We start from the raw sequence: 17,977 nt of genomic DNA on the forward strand, positions 1-17,977 counted from the left end.
TTACACTGGAAAAGGGAAGCAAAGGAACAAATCACCTCCTGTGATCTGCTACAGAACGTGGAATTCACTTCTCTTCTGAGCTCCAATTACAAGTGCATGTCATAAATGGGTCAGAGCAGTGGCTGTTTTCTTTCTTGTTTGTCGGGAGTTGGATCAGGTAGATTAACAACTGATTCTGGTAGTGGAATCAAATTAGGTATTCCTTCTGCTTTGAGTCTGAGAAGCACAGCCCATTACTAGAAGTCTGTGCAGGGATGCGTGACTATGTTCCTTTATTCTGGTCAGCTCCTTCATAAAAAGAGTCACAAATCTTATATCACTTATGTTTCATGGTGAAGAGCAGTTTGAGAGTTTGTGATGTTACCACGTGGACAAGACAAGGATTAGTTTACAAGTCTTCAGTAGTTTTTGCAAGCCTGATCTGCACAGCAATTCCTGTTGTAGGTCTTGCTCTAGCCAAAAATATTCAAATAGGTCCTTAACTACACACCCCTGGGCTGATACTACAGAGATCAAGTGTTTGAGGGACATGACTCATTTCTGTTGAAGTGATTAACTGGTTGTATTTCAGTTGATTTAGACTCTTCAACAAATTACAACCTGACAGTATTTTTGCAGCTTGCTTATTATTATGTGAACTGTTTATCCTGTCAGATCAAAACAATGTTTTGAAAGAGTTAATCAGTAATATTCTTTTAAAAGAGTTAATCTGTAATTAATTCTTTTTTTAAAGTTAATTAATTCTTTTAAAAGAGTTAATCTGTAAAATTCTTTGCATTCTGTGGATTTCTAAGGATTTTTTTTCTTTAATTCATATATCACTCCTATCAACTAAGAGCTACATGTTGCAGGGAGAGATGTTTTATTACTCTTTGAACCTCCATTTGAGGAGTTCACATCTCCTTAAGTACTGATAAGAGGAACCATTAGCAGTATGTACTCGAACAGCTTTTTGTGGGTAAAGTAAATAGAGATTCTGAGGGTTTGTGAATGCCAAGAGCTTGATTTATAGAAATGAAGGATGACAGCTCACCTTCTGGAAATATAATGGAAAAATGTTTATAATTTCCAAACCACTGTGTAAACTTCTTGTATGCTAAATGAGAATCAGCTGGAAGGCCTATAGGGCAAATTAAACACAGATGGAAAATATTATATAGTCTTGTAGCATAGCATATGGAGAGGTTAACATTTGACTGCAACAACCCCAGCATTACTTTGCTCTGTCCTGGTGATTTAGGACCTCCTCAAACTGGCAGTGGAACTGAGCAGCACTCTTCAGCCTCTATCTTCGAACATGTGGACAGAATGTCACGTTCCTCAGATGCCAGCAGACGGGTCCCAAGCAAGATCCAACTGATTGCTATGCAGCCGATGGCAGCACCTCCGGTTCAGAACTCAGTGCTTTCTGATCGGGTAGCTGAGACCAACAAAATCAATAAAGAGGTATTTTTAAAGGGCTTTGTGTGTTTGTGGAGGACTGTGTGCCCAGCCAAGAGGGAAGTGAAAGTATCCAGTTTCACGTTATCAGGAATTTCTCTTTCTCTCCTAAGGAGCTGAATTTTGACAATTACAGATTAATCATCTTTCCATCCAGACAGATAATGTGACCTGGTTTGCAGAGACACCTAACCCCAAACTGAAACACTGAGAGAAGAATGGATTTGATGATCAGGATGTCTTGCATTACCATCCTTTTGCTAGTCAGCAGGGCTGTACTTATGAGAAATGTGCTAATTAATGTGTGAGAACTGGAATGTCTGGCCCACCATGCTTTGCATTCTACACCATTCTTTTGACTTCTCAGCAGCTCAGGATATGAGTTATCCAAACAAGTTCTCTCAGGACATTTTGGGGTGTGAATTTACAGCATACTCATTGCTTCCAGCTTCTGATTTGTTTACCTGACAGCGAAAGTACAGGAACTTTCTGCTTTTTCTGAGGCTCAGGTTACTGTAAGCAGAGCGTGAGCATACCCAGGGCATTAGGAGAGAAGGTGATGTGCTGCAAAACCACTTTGTATGCTGCCTGACAGTACTGGCTTTGTACTGGATGTAAGATGGCATCTCCTCAGAGTTCAGAGTGGAAGATTACTGAAACCTTTAATTTAACTGTGTTAAGACACTGTGTTTCTGAATACTTTACAGGAGAGGTAAATACATGTATCTACTTAGACAAGAGGGGCCATTCAATAAAAATCTATTTATATGGGAAGAAGACATAGAATTCTAACTATAAAAGTAAAGAATAAGTCTGGTTTATGTCCCTTTTATGGTTTTTAAAATTATATTTGTGAGAGAATACACAACAATTGATTTTTGCTTGGATTTAATTCACCCCTGCAGATATGCAGTCCGGCACAGGCAGAGCAGTTGTTGCTGCCTGGTCTAGTGCCAGAGTGTTTTCCATTGATAAGAAGGATTTTTGTGAGTGCCAGGGTAGGACTTAAGTATGGAAATTTGGAATAGAGTGGGAGAGAGGCATGAAAACTCTGCGGCAACAAAGCCATAGAGCTAATAATACCATGTTCATCTACGGACCTGGCCTCTTGGATTGCTGCTACATTCTGCATAGCTTATAGTGGCCTCTCACACTCAGCAGAGGCACCAAGTTAGAGGCTGAATTAGCTCTTTAAGGTCTTGCTTATTATGTGATGAAGGTCATTAAAGGGGATGGGTGACAGACGTCATCACCACGGATGAAACATACCTCCTCTGTTTTACAAGCAAAGGTACATATAGCCTGTACTGATTAGTCTTACATTTGCAAAGCAACGTCACTTCTGCAGACAGCAGGAGCTTTTTGTGTTCCTCCTGCCTTTTGTTAACAACCTGCCACCTCCAATTGCACCTGCTGTGCTGGCAATTGTATTGTGTATCATAGTACATCTACCTGGGCAGACAATGGGGATGCTACAAAATATCCGGGAAAGAAAATATGTTTACAAATTGTGTCACTTGTTTTAATTCTTCAGATATTTGGGGGAGGGAGGGTGGGGAGAAAAGGGAGATGAGTGGGGGAGGTTTGCAGTAAAGCATCAGAAAGTTCTGTTTACAAAAATTATAAATGAAAAATACAAGTGATTATTTTTCCCCCTTCCTTCCTTAAGATACAAACAGCCTTGAGGCATAAATCTGAAATTGAACATCACCGCAATAAGATTCGTCTTCGTGCCAAGCGCAAAGGGCACTATGAATTTCCAGTGGTGGATGATGTGGTGGTGGTTGACTCCAAAGAGCAGCACAGAATATATCGCAAGGCACAGATGCAGATTGACAAGATCTTGGACCCTGGAGGCAGTGTGCCTTCTGTCTTCATAGAGCCCAGGAAGAGGTAGGGATTTTGTTGGGGGGAGGAGGGAGCGATTTTTTCTTAAAGTCAGTATCCAAAGACATCAAACCTGTACTTCAGAACTTTCATAGCTTGAAATCTTTTTCATCACTGGTTGAAGTTACCTGGGTGAAAAATTTGAGTTGCTGTGAACATTTATTTTAGTATGCACCAGTATGTTTTTATAACTTCCCAGTGGTGAATCCTCAGTAAATAAATCCACATGTATGAAAACTGTCTTAGAGCAATTTAGTACTTGATTGCATTTGTTTGAATAAGTCTTGGGCAGCATAGAATGATGAAAATTGCAATAGAAGCACTAAAAAAGATACACAGAGAACATAAACTGCAAGAAATACTACTTTTAGAAAGGAGGTAAAATGTGCCAAATAAGGAAACCCTTGAACAACTTAGAAAGCATGAAAAGTCTGAATTTTCAAGGCAAATTCTCAAATCAACAAGATAACCATTTACATACTGCCTCTGGATAATGAGTCACATTTCTCAGCCTCGTGGATCTGCCTTCCTGGGCTTGTATTTTCAGAGTCTTCTCTGAGCTCTGTTTAGGACTCATGAATACTTGCACTTTGTTTTCTCCAGCTACGTGGGTTCCTCAGCTGGCTTGCCTGGTAGGGTTAAATCCAACATGCCAAGTGCAGACTCTTACTTGCAGTGTGGTCTGTTTTGCTACTGCAAGTGTGTCAGATGTTGGTCAATGACGTCTGGAAAGACACTGGTGGTAGGGCACGAAGAAATTTGAAAGATGAATGTAGAAGGGAGGTAACACTGGAGAGAGTTTGAGGGAGGAATGGGACATTTTGGAGAGCTGCCAATGAGAGTGTTATTAGGAGAAGCTTGAAGAGATTGATTTGAGGCTAACAAATGGGACGAACATGGAAAAAATGGGAAAGCGAAGAGAAACAGGGTTGGGACATGACTTGGAGGGAATGAGCAGTGTAGTTCAACCTTGAATGGGATGAGAAGAAAAATTGAAAAAAGAAATTATTACCTTCTGTCATGGTTTGGTTTTTCTCTCTCTTCTCTCTGTTTTTTGATTCCTTCCCGTTAAGTTCTCGTGCAAAACGTTCTCCCAAGCAGCGCCGGCGACATCAGATAAATGGTAGTCCAATTGATGCAGAGAAGGACAGGTTAATCACAACTGACAGTGATGGGACATACAAAAGGCCTCCAGGAGTCAATAATTCTGCATATATTGTATGTATGTCTCTTGAATGATAGAAGGGTGCTGATATTTGTGATGGCAATTGTGGCATTGTCAGTTTTTTCACCTTCTGACTGTGGTCTGTATGGCTGATTTCAGTCATATGTAGTTAGTACGTAAATGAAACAAGGATTTCATTGGCAGTCTGTCAGTATTTAGCAGTAAAATTCTGCCAAATATTCCTTGATATTAAGAAGACCAAGAACCTTGTTTTCATTAGTGTCACTATATTATGCACATGAAAGTGTTCTGCAGTATCTTGAGCATAGTTTCACTCTAGTCCAGTTTGCTGGATGTTGTATGTTCATACATTACAGAAAATTTCTTCCTTTGCTCTCATGGAGTTGAAGACTCAATTCCTTTTATGAGAAATGATCTTATATTTAGGATGTGAGAATTAATTATTAATGAAAGAGCAACACATCTTTGTATTACAGCTACTGGAAACAATTCTAGTACAATGTCTTGAAAGTTAATTTTGTTTCCTGTCTAAAGAGACAAAGACACTGGAGAATGCTGCTGTTCAGTCATATCCATGTCACAAACTGTATTTAGGAATCTTTAACCACATCTAAGCAGATTTTACTGAGTCTAATGCTAATATGGGAAACCCCTGGACAGTTTTCATCTTAAAAGATTGTTTAGTAATGTTAAGAATTTTACTATTAGCTGCATATGCAGTCAGGTGACTGCAGTGTCAATTTCTGCAGCTTCCCTCTGCCTTCAAACAAAGTGTGATGATTTTAATGTCACACTGCAGCAGTATGAATTATCATCTGAAGCTGTTTAATTAAGACATGTCATACAGCAAGCTGAGCCACTTTGGCACCTGTAGCAAGACTACTCAGAATGCTAAGCTCCTGATAAAGTCAAGGTTTCTGTGTCTTGGTGACTGATTTTGCAGTCTGCATGCATTGGTAAGAATGAGCTTTGATAATAAGACATAGAATGGTCTGGGCCAGAAGGGTCTAGAGGTCATCTAGTCTGCCCCCTGCAGTCAGCAGGAACATCCCCAGTAGACCAGGTCACCCAGAGCCCCATCAAGCCTCACCTTGAATGTCTCCAGGGAAGGGGCCTCAACCACCTCTCTGGGCCACCTGTTCCAGTGCTCCACCACCCTCATAGTAAAGGACTTGTTCCTAAGTCATCTGCTGCAAAGCTCATTTAATTTCCTGTTATTGATGAACATTAAGACCACATGGTAAGATTCCCAGGTAGTAACTGTGATGCATGCCTTGGGTGTTGCTGCTGTTTTTATGAATCCCATTCCGGTAATGCACCTAAGGTCAAGTTCCATGCAGGTAGCTAATTACTTTTCTAGGAGATAATAACTGTTTAATATTAGTGCTGATGCGGCCAGTTGTAATCTGAAGTCTGAATTGATTTCTTGGAACTACTAAAACTATGAAGAAGTCAAAGATGTAGAGAGAGCTGGTTGTCTTTTCTGGGTGGTGTTAACGCTCACTGCGTGACTTCATTACGTCCTAGCCAACCACAAGATTTCTGTCCTTCACCTTTTAATTTCCACTAGTCGGATCCAGACTTGCCTCCTGACCATCAGACATCATCTTCAACTGATCTGGGGAAGTTCCCTGGCTTACCTTCCCACCCAGTCTCCCAGTACGTCCCACCACAGCCATCCATTGAAGAGGCCCGGCAAACCATGCACTCGCTGCTGGATGATGCTTTTGCACTGGTGGCTCCCAGCAGCCAAGCAGCCAACTCCACAGCTGTCACACCGCCTGGGGTCTCCGCAGGACAGCCGGTAAACAGCACTCCTGCTCCTGCAGGGAGGGGAACGGTATGCACCCAGGGGGGACTACCTTATGGTCCCATTTCGGCAGGAAACATGCCACTCAGTGGGAGTGATGCAATTGAAAAGGCCTTTCTGGGCAGGTAGTTAGCACCAGTTTAGCCGTGCTCAGTTACTCTGCTCTTGCTATTAGGCCTTACCACAGATGTGCTTTCTGGACACTGGAAAATTCCGAAATGGCAGTCCCAAGATGGATAAACTTGCTTTATAATCCATTTGGATTCTTTTCCCGTGCCAACCACAAGCGAAATCTGGAGTTCTTCAGGGTAGCTTTTCTGTTCTTCTCACTTATGATCTTTCACAGATCATTCCTCTTATGTCCAAGAGTAAAATGTGCTCATTTGTATTGTGACAATGAAAAATGGCATAGGTCATGTTTTTCAGTAGTGTGTCCAGATGCTTTCAGGAGGTGAGGGACAGGAGAGTAGTGCTTCTGTGTATGATTTTTTGTGTTTTATGGAGCATTGAGGCATGTGGATAATCTTCTGGGTCATCTTAAGTTCTACAGCAATTCAGTACATGTTTCATAAGGCTATGGGACTGTTGAACCTGAGCCCTGTTGTATCTCTGCTGCAGTCTGGTGCTGGTTGAGGTATAAAGAGATTTCCACATGCAAAACTTGGTTTGCTGAAAGTTTTAAGCTAAGCAGATGTTGGAGAACACCCCCTGATCTTGTGCAAGTGAGAGACAGTATTTTTCAAAGGCTTTTAAGTTAAGACTGATCAGAGAGAAGAGGCTGCTAACCCACTGTAGCAGTGTTTCCCAGCTGTTGTGCTTCTGAGTTTGTAAAACTGAGCTCTTACGACTGCAGTCAAGTTCCACATAGAGGCCTTGTGATCTCTGCTATTCATCACTTAAAAGGCTGACAGTGAACTTCCCAGAGTATGCATTTTGATTTTAACTTTTTTGTTGTTTTGTTCTCCTGACAGAGATATGTGGAATTTGGAATGACTCCACCAACAGCACCGGGTCTCTTACCAAGGTAGCTTTTCACTCATAGAACTGTCATTTATTATTCTCCTTGCAAGTTCTCCAGAATTCATACTAGCACTGGTATATTATTATGCAAAGTACTGCATAAGTGAGAAGTAACAGGACTCCAGACCCATCCTGTGTAATTTACTTAGGGAGTATGAATGGCATATGCAGGCTGTATGGAATCCAAGCCTCAGTTTAAAAGAAATGTGTTTCAAGCCCCTTGGCTACAGAGATATCCTTCCAAATATTGAGTAAACCACTGAGTTTCAGCTGCTGGAGAGTCTGAAACAGTTACTCAGATGCATGTAATTCTCCTAATACTCTTGCTTTCATCCTGTTTCTGTAGCCTCAGGGCAACACTCACTCGCAGAAGCTTTTGGATGACTAACAGATTCATTCTATTTTTAACCAAGTAGAGAACAAATTACAGATCATGGTGACCCTCACAGGAAAGCTTGCCTTGCAGGCCTATTATTATGAAACCAGGAGGAAAGAACCAATTTTCCATCTTCTCCTGTCCTTGCTGTGGGAGAATTGTATAAACAGTGACCCAGGTGACTGTTAATTCCACATTTGGTATCTGTGTTTTAACTACACACAAAGTTGGACTCTTGAGTCATAGTACCCACTGTGGTCAGAGTTGTCTCACCCTCTCCATGCTGCGGCAGCCAAGGTGGTAAAAAGGTGTCCTTTAGCTTTCTCTCATTACCTCCTTTCAGCTCACCATGTGAGATGAAATCTTCTCTGGTGTACATGTCATTCACTGGATTTCACCTGAAATCTTCACTGCCTTGGAAACTTGACAGTATATGAACTTTCCTTTATCCATTGTTCTACAACCTGATTTTGAAAGAACAACTTAGAAAAAGAGGAGTCTCTAAGCACATCTTGTTACTTAGGTCCTGGCTGAAAGTGACAGTTTCAGTGTGAGTGGAGCACACTTGAAGTAGCACACAGTGTTGAAATGCCACATATTTTTTGTAGTTTGGGTCACCTTGAAGATTGAGCTTTGAGACTACCAACACAAAGCATAACCAATTAGTTGTTATTGAGGATTTTCTTTGGGTTTTTTTATACATTAATGGAAAATGTGATAAATTAATTGTGATGTATAATGACCTCAGCAAGACATTTTTTCTTCAGAAGTCTATCCACCTTTGGCATGGGCACACTAAATTTCTCTAAGTTACAAGTGAGTGGGTATCATTTTTAACACTTCAGATGCTGGCTCTGCCACTGCCAGCAGATCAAGGTAACAATCTGCAAGGTCATTGACCTTAACAGGAAGAATTCCTTTAAATTTTCATTGACTTGTAAGAGTTTCCTGAAGTTCAGTCAATAGAAAACAGAGAGTTGTCACGATTGTGGAGTAGGCTGTGGAGTAGTGATTGTATTGAAATTCAGGAGATAAGGATAAACAAATTGGTAGAAACAGTGCACCAGTCAGAGGAAGAAAAAGAACCTGAGGTCAGTATGTTTAGGTGGCATGTATCAATATCATGGTCCATTTGCTTAAACATCCAATGCACGGAATAATAGTCGGGTGACTGTAGTGTTCCCTTCTCTGCTCAGATGCAGACAGCATCTCTAATGGGGTGGAACCAACCTGGGTAAAATAAATGAAATGTAAAATGCCTGGGTTACATAACAGCTAGGCAAACAAAAGGGACAATAAACAGCTTTAACCAGAAAATTAATATTTCATCATGCATCAGAGATAGAGATACTTAGTCATAGTGGATTAGTGGTGTAAAATTGATTTTGGAGCAGTATCTCCCCATTTAATTAAATAGCTGGGGATTAATAATTTTTTTGAATATGCAAAGATAAATTGAAGACTGGGATCTTAGTTTGGAAATAGCAAGAAGCACTAGAAAGCTTTGTATGATACAGATTCAGAGCTATAACCTGTTTTTACACTCTTCTATTGATCTCTGTCTTTAAAGAGTAGCTATATTTATCTCCTATAAAGAAAATTGACTGGAGAGAGTGATGGGGTTATTAAATGTGCCCCTTACAAGTACAGACCTGTCAGCAATAAAGGATATATGTCATGACCTCTGAAAAAAATGCCACAAAGAATATATTTGCTGTACTGTTGAGGAAATATTTTATTTAGACAACATCAAAAAAAATGTACTAAGTTCTCAGTTACAAGATTCCATCTCAGTGCTGCAGGCTTAAAGGGCCAGATAATCATAGCCTTTGCTGGTTACAGTGATTAACACAACAGTTGTATTGTTAAATATTACCTACCCATTCAGGCATTTCTTTTAAGTAGCTTGAAAATCTGGTTGGAAGTGACGTCTCCTGGATCTGTTAGGTGGACAGCTGGCATCATACACGAGAGAGCTGGGGAAATTCTGGCACTTCCACGATGGGATTGTTGCAGCTTGAACCCCTAACTCCTCCAGTCCTTTAGACTTTAGATGCTGTTGTGGTAGAAGGCATACAGAATTCACCCCTAGTCCTCACTTTGTGTAATCTTATTTGCCTGAGTTAGAGTGTTTGTTTTGCTTTGCTTCATTTACACTCACCAGTGAGAGACTTCTGCAGAAAATGGTTTAGTGAACCTGTTCTTTTGCTTTTAATGCCTCTTGAGGAGCATGTCTCTCTTCTTTGATCATACCTGGAGCCCAAGAAAGAGTAGGGTAGTAACTTCAGCATCTGATGTTTGGGCATCCACACCTGCACTATATTGACAGAAATCAATAATCCTTGAAAACTCATCTGCCATCAGTCTTTTAGAATACAATCTTTCCATGCCAGGGTGAAGATCTGTTAATAGAAAGTGTAGCAAAAGCAGCATTTCCATCTCCTTTTCTACTTCTGGCCTGTGAATGTATTGCAAGGTTTCTTTTACAAGTCAAAATTAATGAAGTTAAATCAATGACAGTTTCTGTTGTTGGCTCTTTGCAGTAAATATATAGCAACCACTACCAGTGCCAGCCTGAATTATAGGAAACATTCTTTTTTTATTGTACATTGCATCTCTTCATACATGCTAGTGATGGTTTTCAGCAGTCTGATGAATCTCACAGAGCAATGTTTACAAAATTTACTGAAGAATTATCAAAACACTTGATGAAACAGCAATTATACATGAAATACACATGAAATGCAGTTTGTATGGTTTGATTTAGACCAAAAGCTATGTAAGAGTCAGATTTGTTGTTGAGGTTTAAGCTGCTAAATCACTACTGATTTATTTTTATTCCCTTTATTTTTTTTTCCTGTTGAAAATTATTTTTACTCAAAGGGGAAAATAAGATCTGCAGAATTTTTCTCTGCATTGAGGAGACTACAACATGTGAAAACCACCTGCGTTTACACTTTGTGAGAGCTTCTAATTCTGTTCTGTACAATGCTGGTCATGTAAAAGAAATATATCCCTCAGATATAATTACTTCCTTCCACACTTAAGGTTAAGATGTACATTAAAAGGCATCATAAAGAGTGGTTGTATGAGGTACATATGCTTTACTGTTTCTAATGAGAAAATTCACTTAAGATTAAAATAAGTCCTTGCTTTTCCACAGGCAGAACTTTGGACCAGGTTTTCTTCAAACTGCAGAGTTAATGCACCCAGACCAGCAGCCACCTGAGGTTTCGTATTCCTCCAGAGGGATATACTCAGAGGAAATGCCATCAGTGGCACGGCCACGACCAGTTGGAAGCACTGCAGGTACACATCACTGAGGTTGAATATGCACTGTAATAACTGATCCTTTTCCTTATCTACCTTTACACCAAGGTCACCATTAAGATGTTATTCTTCTTCGGCTGATACCCTTGAAATGTCCTTGTCTTCACTGCAAAAAAAAAAATGATCTTGGCAGGAAAAGATGTTGCTTTGCCACCTTTTTAGTATCTTACTAAATGCATATGCATACATGGGGAATCACACAGGATATTTTCAACCCCCCCCCACACACACATTCTCTAAGAATGGAAGATGCCTTAATTGTTTGAGAGTGTACAACATATGCTAACTTTCCACTGCTGAGTGGGGTTTTTTGTGCTAAATGAGCTAACTGTGATGCATCCCAAATCAGCCTGCTACTTAGCTACTTTTCTGCATCTTTATTTCTCATTGCTTTTTCTATAAATATACACATAAAAGCAGGATCTCTACGCTTCTGATGATAGTATGTAGTGTTGGTGTCCCATATGAAATCACCTTCCCTGATTTGGTTGTGAGATAATGTCCGTAGCACCCATCAGCGCTGTCATGAATGAGTACAAACACTTATACTAAGAATAAAAGTTTATATTCTGGAAATGCCATTATATTATGGAAATGCCACAGTTAATTTTTCTCCCAGAGAAATGTTTTCATCATAGGGAGTTAAAAAATACTACAGATAAAATTATATCCTCATGTCAGAGTCCTACTTTTGATAGCTGCTACCTTCTCCCCATAAATGTTAAATGAATTGAAATGACAGGGCTGTAGCAACTGCTGCAGTTTAATGATGATTATTTTATTGTCTGATTCACACTATTCTCTAAACATTCAGGTGTATTCTTTTTTTAAAGTTTGAAGGCAACTAAGATGATTACTTCTTATCCTTCAGCTTAACTGCAGGCAAATGTCAATGTTTTCAAATATTAGTGTCGTTTTGAGAGGAAAATGTGAAAGCAACCTAACTATCTGTTGTGTAAATCATACTGGTTTTGTCTTTTCCTCCCATAAGAGTTTTCTCTTATGTATCTGTGTGTTTCTTAAATGTGTTTCATTTCCAATTATCAACAAAACACAACAATAACAAAATAAATTGATTTCCCTGTGGGAGGAAATTCAGGAAAGAGGAAAGATGGCAAGTTGCTACGTGTCTCTTGGAATTAATGATTGTGGCTATCATTGCACGTGTTTGGAAGCAGCAGGAGGGGAGGGAAAGGAGAAAGGAGGAGGTTAGCTTTAAGACTGGAAGGAGATACAGTGTGTTCTGGCTTTCTTATTGGTCGACGACAGTGTAGCTTAATATTTAACCATAAAGCAAACCTAGAAGAACTCTACTTGTATAAAGTCCTGTGTTTCATTCTTCCAAGAGATGGAACAGAAAGCAGCCTAGAGACTTAGGGTCTTGCTGGTGTGATGCAAATAATGTGTACCATGGAAGCAAATGTCTTCTCTTTGCTAAGTAATTTACATGAAAGCATCGCCAGGGCTTTCAGTAAACACTGTTTGGAAAGGGCTGGCATATTTTTTAATCAAGTGTAGTCCATGTCTGAGATGCATTTATCTCAACCTCTTCTTTCAGTGCAGTGGCAATGAAAAGCATCACTCTCAAATGAACGGCAGGAAACAGGCGTAACCTTTCCTTCTTTATTCTATACTGACAGCCTTCTTTTTGCCAGTTTTTTTGTTTGTTTTGTTAATTGCACAGAATGAAAACTCCACTTTCTTCTTGTCTCCTGCTTCCAGCAAAGTTTTATGTTTTCATTTGTCTGCCCTACAAACTTGACTGTGTAAAGATGAAAAACCAATATTTGCTTTTAAGGTTCTCAGATACAGCACCTCACTCAGGTGGGAATTGCTAGCAGGATCGGAGGTCAACAAGTGGAGATACCCTCAGGCAGAGCAGGGCATGGCCAGCCGGGGGGGCCAGGGTGGCCCCAGTACCGTGGAGAGGATGAATATGCTAGGAGAGATGCAGTGAGTACTGTGTTACACATTCGCATAGTTTCTGAAGTAGTGATATGTTTGGGTATTTTTTTTCCTGCATTACTGTTTGGAACTTTCCCTCCTGGAATACTTTCCGCTGCTTCTGACATTCTTTGCTTTGCTCTTTGAACCCACGTTAGCTCTTTTTGCTTGCTGTTCTTTCACCTTTGCTTCTCTCTGACTGCTTCCTCTCACTTTACCCTAACCTTTTTTTTTTTTCCCTCACTTGAGGCCTTCATCCATTAATTGCAGTTCACCCAGTTCTGCTTCTGAGCTCCAGCAGAGGTGGATACTGCTTTCCATTTTCTTCTTTGAAATGTGCCTCTGGTTTTTGAGATCATTGTAAGTAGAAAACATTGAATTAAATCGTTCCAGACTACTGTCCTACTTTATATTGGTATACTTTGTTTGTCTTCTGTAGCAGTGTGCAACAGCAGGAGTCAGGGCCATGGAGTAAGGTACATACTTGCATGCAACAGTATAGTTGTTTCTAAACAAGTTATTTTCCTAGCCTCAGTCAGCAGAATGTGCTAAATTAATACATACACATTTTTCAGGCATCCATTGTGATTCCATGCTCTTGTCAGTGGTGCTTCTACAGGGTGTTTCTAAGTCAACCAAATGTATGAGGTTGAAGGTCATATATGACCTTCCCAAGAGAAACACAGTTACCTGCTACTAGTTTGTTTGAGGCACTCGCATCCTGAAGCAGACTGACCTGTGACAGCATTATCATAGTACTCTTAAGAACAACAGATTAATACTCCTTCTTTTGCTCCTTTGCTTAAACTATTGTTTATCTGTTTTCTTCCTTGAGAGAGGAAGGATTGCATTCTTTTGCATACTTAGGGCAGTGTGTGTTCACACTTCTTGAAGTTGCTTTGCAGTATTGCATGATCTTAAAAGGGCTTATGCATCAGGATAGGCCTTATCTTGAGTCTGTAGTGAAACAGAACTGCCACTACTTCAAATGAACTTAAATAATACTTCAAATGAACTTAAATAATACTTCAAATGAACTTAAATAATACTTCAAATGAACTTAAATAATACTTCAAATGAACTTAAATAATACTTCAAATGAACTTAAATAATACTTCAAATGAACTTAAAGAGACCACCACAAAACTTTAGAGAAGTAGACAAACTAGAGATCAGCCCTACTGATACTATTAAGAGACTCTGCTGACAAAGCTGAAAGATGTATTTGCCTAATTTGCCTTGTTGTCTGTGCTTGGAACTGTGGTTTTTAAGTGCAAGAACACCATATGTTCAGTTTACATCTAGGAGAGCGCTCGCATGAGAGATCTTAGTGTCTCTTCTGTTCCATTTTCCAAGGTATCTCTAGGTTGCCATTTATTGCATCATCTTTTTATCTGTCTTCTGAAAATCACTTTTCTAGTTCTATAGGCCTTTCTCCTCTTTCCCCCAAGTGCATATTCAGCCATTACTTTTGTAATATTTTATTACTTGAATTGCTAACATATGACTGAAAAGACAGTTAGATGCTATGCAAAGAGTTGGTTTTGACATTGGTTACTTACATAACTTTCAAAGTGCAGTTTGCACTTTCAGTAACTGTTTCGGATGTAGATGTGTGCTGCTCACACAACTACTTTCCCACTACCTGGTGGGATGGAAAGGAAAACTGGGAGGAAAAAGTCAAAACCCTATGGCTTGAGATAAGGAGAGTTTAATAGAACAGTGCAAAGAGAATAAACAAACAAGGATAAGGCTAACACCAAAGGACTGATGGAATAATGCATAAAGCAAGCGATTCAGAAGGCAGCATAACTGCCATGGCCTGGCCTGACCCATTTGCCCCATCCTGCCCTGCCTAGCCATTGATGCCTGCTGAAAGCACCTGAGTTTGCCCTGGGCAGCCTTCCCCTTACACAGCAGCGCGACTGTCACTGGAACTTAAGGAGAAACTTGTTTACTGTGAGGGTGACACAGCACTGGAGCAGGCTGCTCAGAGAGGTCGTGGAGTCTCCTTGTCTAGAGACTTTCAAAACCCGCTGGCACATGTTTCTGTGTAACCTGATCTGAGGTGTCTGAGTTAGCAAGGGAGTTGAACTAGATCATCTCCAGAGGTTTTCTCCAGTCCCTACCGTTCTGTGCTTCTGTGACATCAGCGTGGTATAGAAATTCTGCTGGCTGTTCCAGCTGGTTACCTTCATTGTGGTTCCTCCCAGCTTCTTGCAGGGGAGAACAAAGCAAAACCTGTATCCTGGCTGGACCCAAGACATGCAGTTAAAGAATTATCTTCAGAGTTTGGATTCCTTCAATAGGACAAAGTTCTGAATGTGTCTTTCCTCTTGTCAAGGAGCTTTAACTTAATGACAAGCATGTTCCTTATGGCACAGTATTTCCACTGGAATATGGCCTCTCACTTGTATCTCCTGACCCAAAGCCAGTGTGCAGATTACCCTCAATTCACCTTAATTATTCATCTAGAAGACAGGCAACCAGGATAATTACAGCATTTCCTTTGCTGGCACAAAATAAAATACTGAGCAAATGGTCATTTGAACAGCAGAACAAATGAACATGGTTTTCTACAGATGTTCATGATGTCTTGCATATCTCCACCTCCCTGCCGCAACCTGGCATCCCTCTACAATCACTTATAGCTCACCACTGTTCTCCCAGGTCTTCTCTATGTTTCCAGTGTCTCACTCAAGCCACACTTGTCTTTTTTTACTGTATTTTTATATACTTTGTCTGACCACCATGGTGTCTGTAAAGCACTTCACCATACTTGAGGTTTCTCATGTCCTCTAGCTAGCCACTGTAAGATATATGCTGGTTGACAGGTCCAGCTGAGCACAGCCTAACCAGTCTTTTTGCCACTCAGATGCAGATTCAATGACAGCACAAAACAAGTTATGTCTGATTAGCTACTTACTTTTTCAGTTTTGCAATAGATATGTTATATATCTATATATACATACAGGTGTGTCCAACATGTGTGCGTTTATGCATTAATTCACTTGTAATTGGCTAGAGGTTCAAGAGTTGCTAAGTGGAGATAAATTCACAATGTGTTCTCATAAACCTTCATTCCTTAAGAAGGAAGACTCAGTACAAAGGTTTTGTCGATTGTTTTGTAGTGCTATTAATTATACCAGAATTTTCTGTATTGAATTAGGTAATTTCTAGATGCTGTATAAAACTGAATGTGGTTACATATATATAATGTTATAGAACACATCAATGTGTATTTCTTTTAGTTAAAAATAAATGAAAAGTAACAAAAAAAAAAAAAAAAGGGAGCAAAAATTCCTCAGTCCTTCCAACCTTTTTTACTCTCTGCTGTTACCATTTAATATAGATTAGGTTTCTATACCAGTCTGGTTTTGGAAGTTGTCAAACCACCCTAATTCTGACATTAGATGTAGGATCACAGAAACACACGTTTGGGTTTCTGACATGTTTTTAAAAGACCATCATAGCCTTAAAGTAAATACCCAACCACTGCAGTCATCGGATATTGCTCCTGCCTTTCCTTAAGGAGCCACTCTTGTGCTGCTAATTCAGTGCAGTTGGAGACTGGAGCTGAATCACATAATGCATTTTAATGTGAAAGTGACCTGAACGTAATTTGGGTTGCTGTTAAGACTTGTGTCAGGGAATGTTTGCTTTTAATATTTTTTTATGTCACCTCTTTTCTATAAACCCACTGAGTACTTGTCAGGTTTGCTGACTCTAGACTGCGTGTATGAATTAGCTTCAGGTTTCACTGCTAAATGAATAAATCTGAACAATCAAGAGACCCATTCATTCCTTCTGATACCAAAACCACCTCCAATTTATAGAAAAAGTGACAGGTTGTTACTTGAAAACCTTCTTTGCCTATCACTCTTCCATTAAAGCCTCTTTTCCTCTTAATCTGTCTCCCCAAATTAACTGTGTAGATGATGAATGCTGTACATGAGCTGTGCAGGAGAGACATAATCTGTTATTTTACTGTATCCAGAATGGCTTAGATTTTATTCATTCATATTATGAGAGGATGTTAAGGAACATATTCTTGTGCACCTTGTGTTCCCTGCACAATGCTGTTTCTCTAGTTCCCCCATATCCTTCCCAGGCTCTGCTTTATAATCCCTTCATTCCCTTCTGCCTCATCCCCACATCCTCTTCTGGCTGACCTTGCTGTCTTTTCTCCCCTCATCAGATTGCTCTCTGCTACTGCTTAAGGCTTATCCACAGAGAAAGTTAGTGCTTACTAAGTTGTGGTAACTGTGATCTGAACTTGGCTGTGTGTAGCTGCCCTTCATCCTCAGTGCAGACCCTTTGTAAGGAGATTACTCTGCTTTGCTTCCAGATGTGTCCTCAGCAGGCTGTTCAAGTCCTTTTTGTCCAGTGCTTTCTTCTGGCTGGCTGTCAGCCTTCAGCAATATGAGGCAAGAGCAGACTCTTGCTTTAGGGATATCAGCTGGAATTTACATTTCCAAGATGTACCTCATTTGTGTCCATATGGGAATCAGTGAAACCACCTAGTGTACTGTAAATTTGTGCTTTGTTTTAATGTAAGCAACATTTTTTCCAGATAAACTCAGGCTTCTATTTTGTTTCCCTCTTGTTTTGTTAGAAAATACATGTTAGCAAACAAAGGCAGAATTAACCAATTTCTCCCCTGAAAAAAAAACGTTGTTCCTAAACTGGGATAGCATTTCTCACACTTCTAAAACAGCTGTTGAGCGCAGACAAATCTAATCTTTCCAATTGCACTACTTTTCTCCTGCTTGCTGCTTCTGCTGACAGTGTTTTCCTGGACACTGGTCAGCTGCAGGGTCCTCACACGTGCACAGTCTGAGCAGGCAAGCCAGACAGAGGAGAATGAGAAGCTGAAAGTAGTAGTAGTACCTCTGTTTACAGACAGGATGGCTGGAAGAGAGTGATTTGCCTGTTGTCTTTTAGGAAGCTGGTGGGAAGTCAAAGAAAGAAAAAACAATTCTGT

At 40.1% G+C, this 17,977-nt stretch overlaps 1 protein-coding gene across 4 annotated transcripts in view; it reads left to right on the forward strand.

The window, feature by feature from the left end:
* KIAA1549 (KIAA1549 ortholog) overlaps positions 1 to 17,977 on the forward strand; it is a 156,519-nt gene that overhangs the window by 132,447 nt on the left and 6,095 nt on the right. For 2 of the 4 annotated variants that reach the window (XM_064155473.1, XM_064155474.1), the window contains 7 exons: positions 1,241 to 1,446; positions 3,110 to 3,333; positions 4,401 to 4,545; positions 6,084 to 6,317; positions 7,295 to 7,347; positions 10,883 to 11,028; positions 12,848 to 13,002. In XM_064155473.1, coding sequence (XP_064011543.1) covers positions 1,241 to 1,446; positions 3,110 to 3,333; positions 4,401 to 4,545; positions 6,084 to 6,317; positions 7,295 to 7,347; positions 10,883 to 11,028; positions 12,848 to 13,002 — 1,163 coding nt within the window. Of the gene's footprint in view, positions 1 to 1,240; positions 1,447 to 3,109; positions 3,334 to 4,400; positions 4,546 to 6,083; positions 6,318 to 7,294; positions 7,348 to 10,882; positions 11,029 to 12,847; positions 13,003 to 13,242; positions 13,348 to 17,977 lie in introns of those variants that run through there. The other 2 variants (XM_064155475.1, XM_064155477.1) reach the window with 2 other exon arrangements.

Source organism: Pogoniulus pusillus, chromosome 15, assembly GCF_015220805.1.
Source record: "Pogoniulus pusillus isolate bPogPus1 chromosome 15, bPogPus1.pri, whole genome shotgun sequence".
NCBI classification, from domain to species: Eukaryota; Metazoa; Chordata; class Aves; order Piciformes; family Lybiidae; genus Pogoniulus; species Pogoniulus pusillus.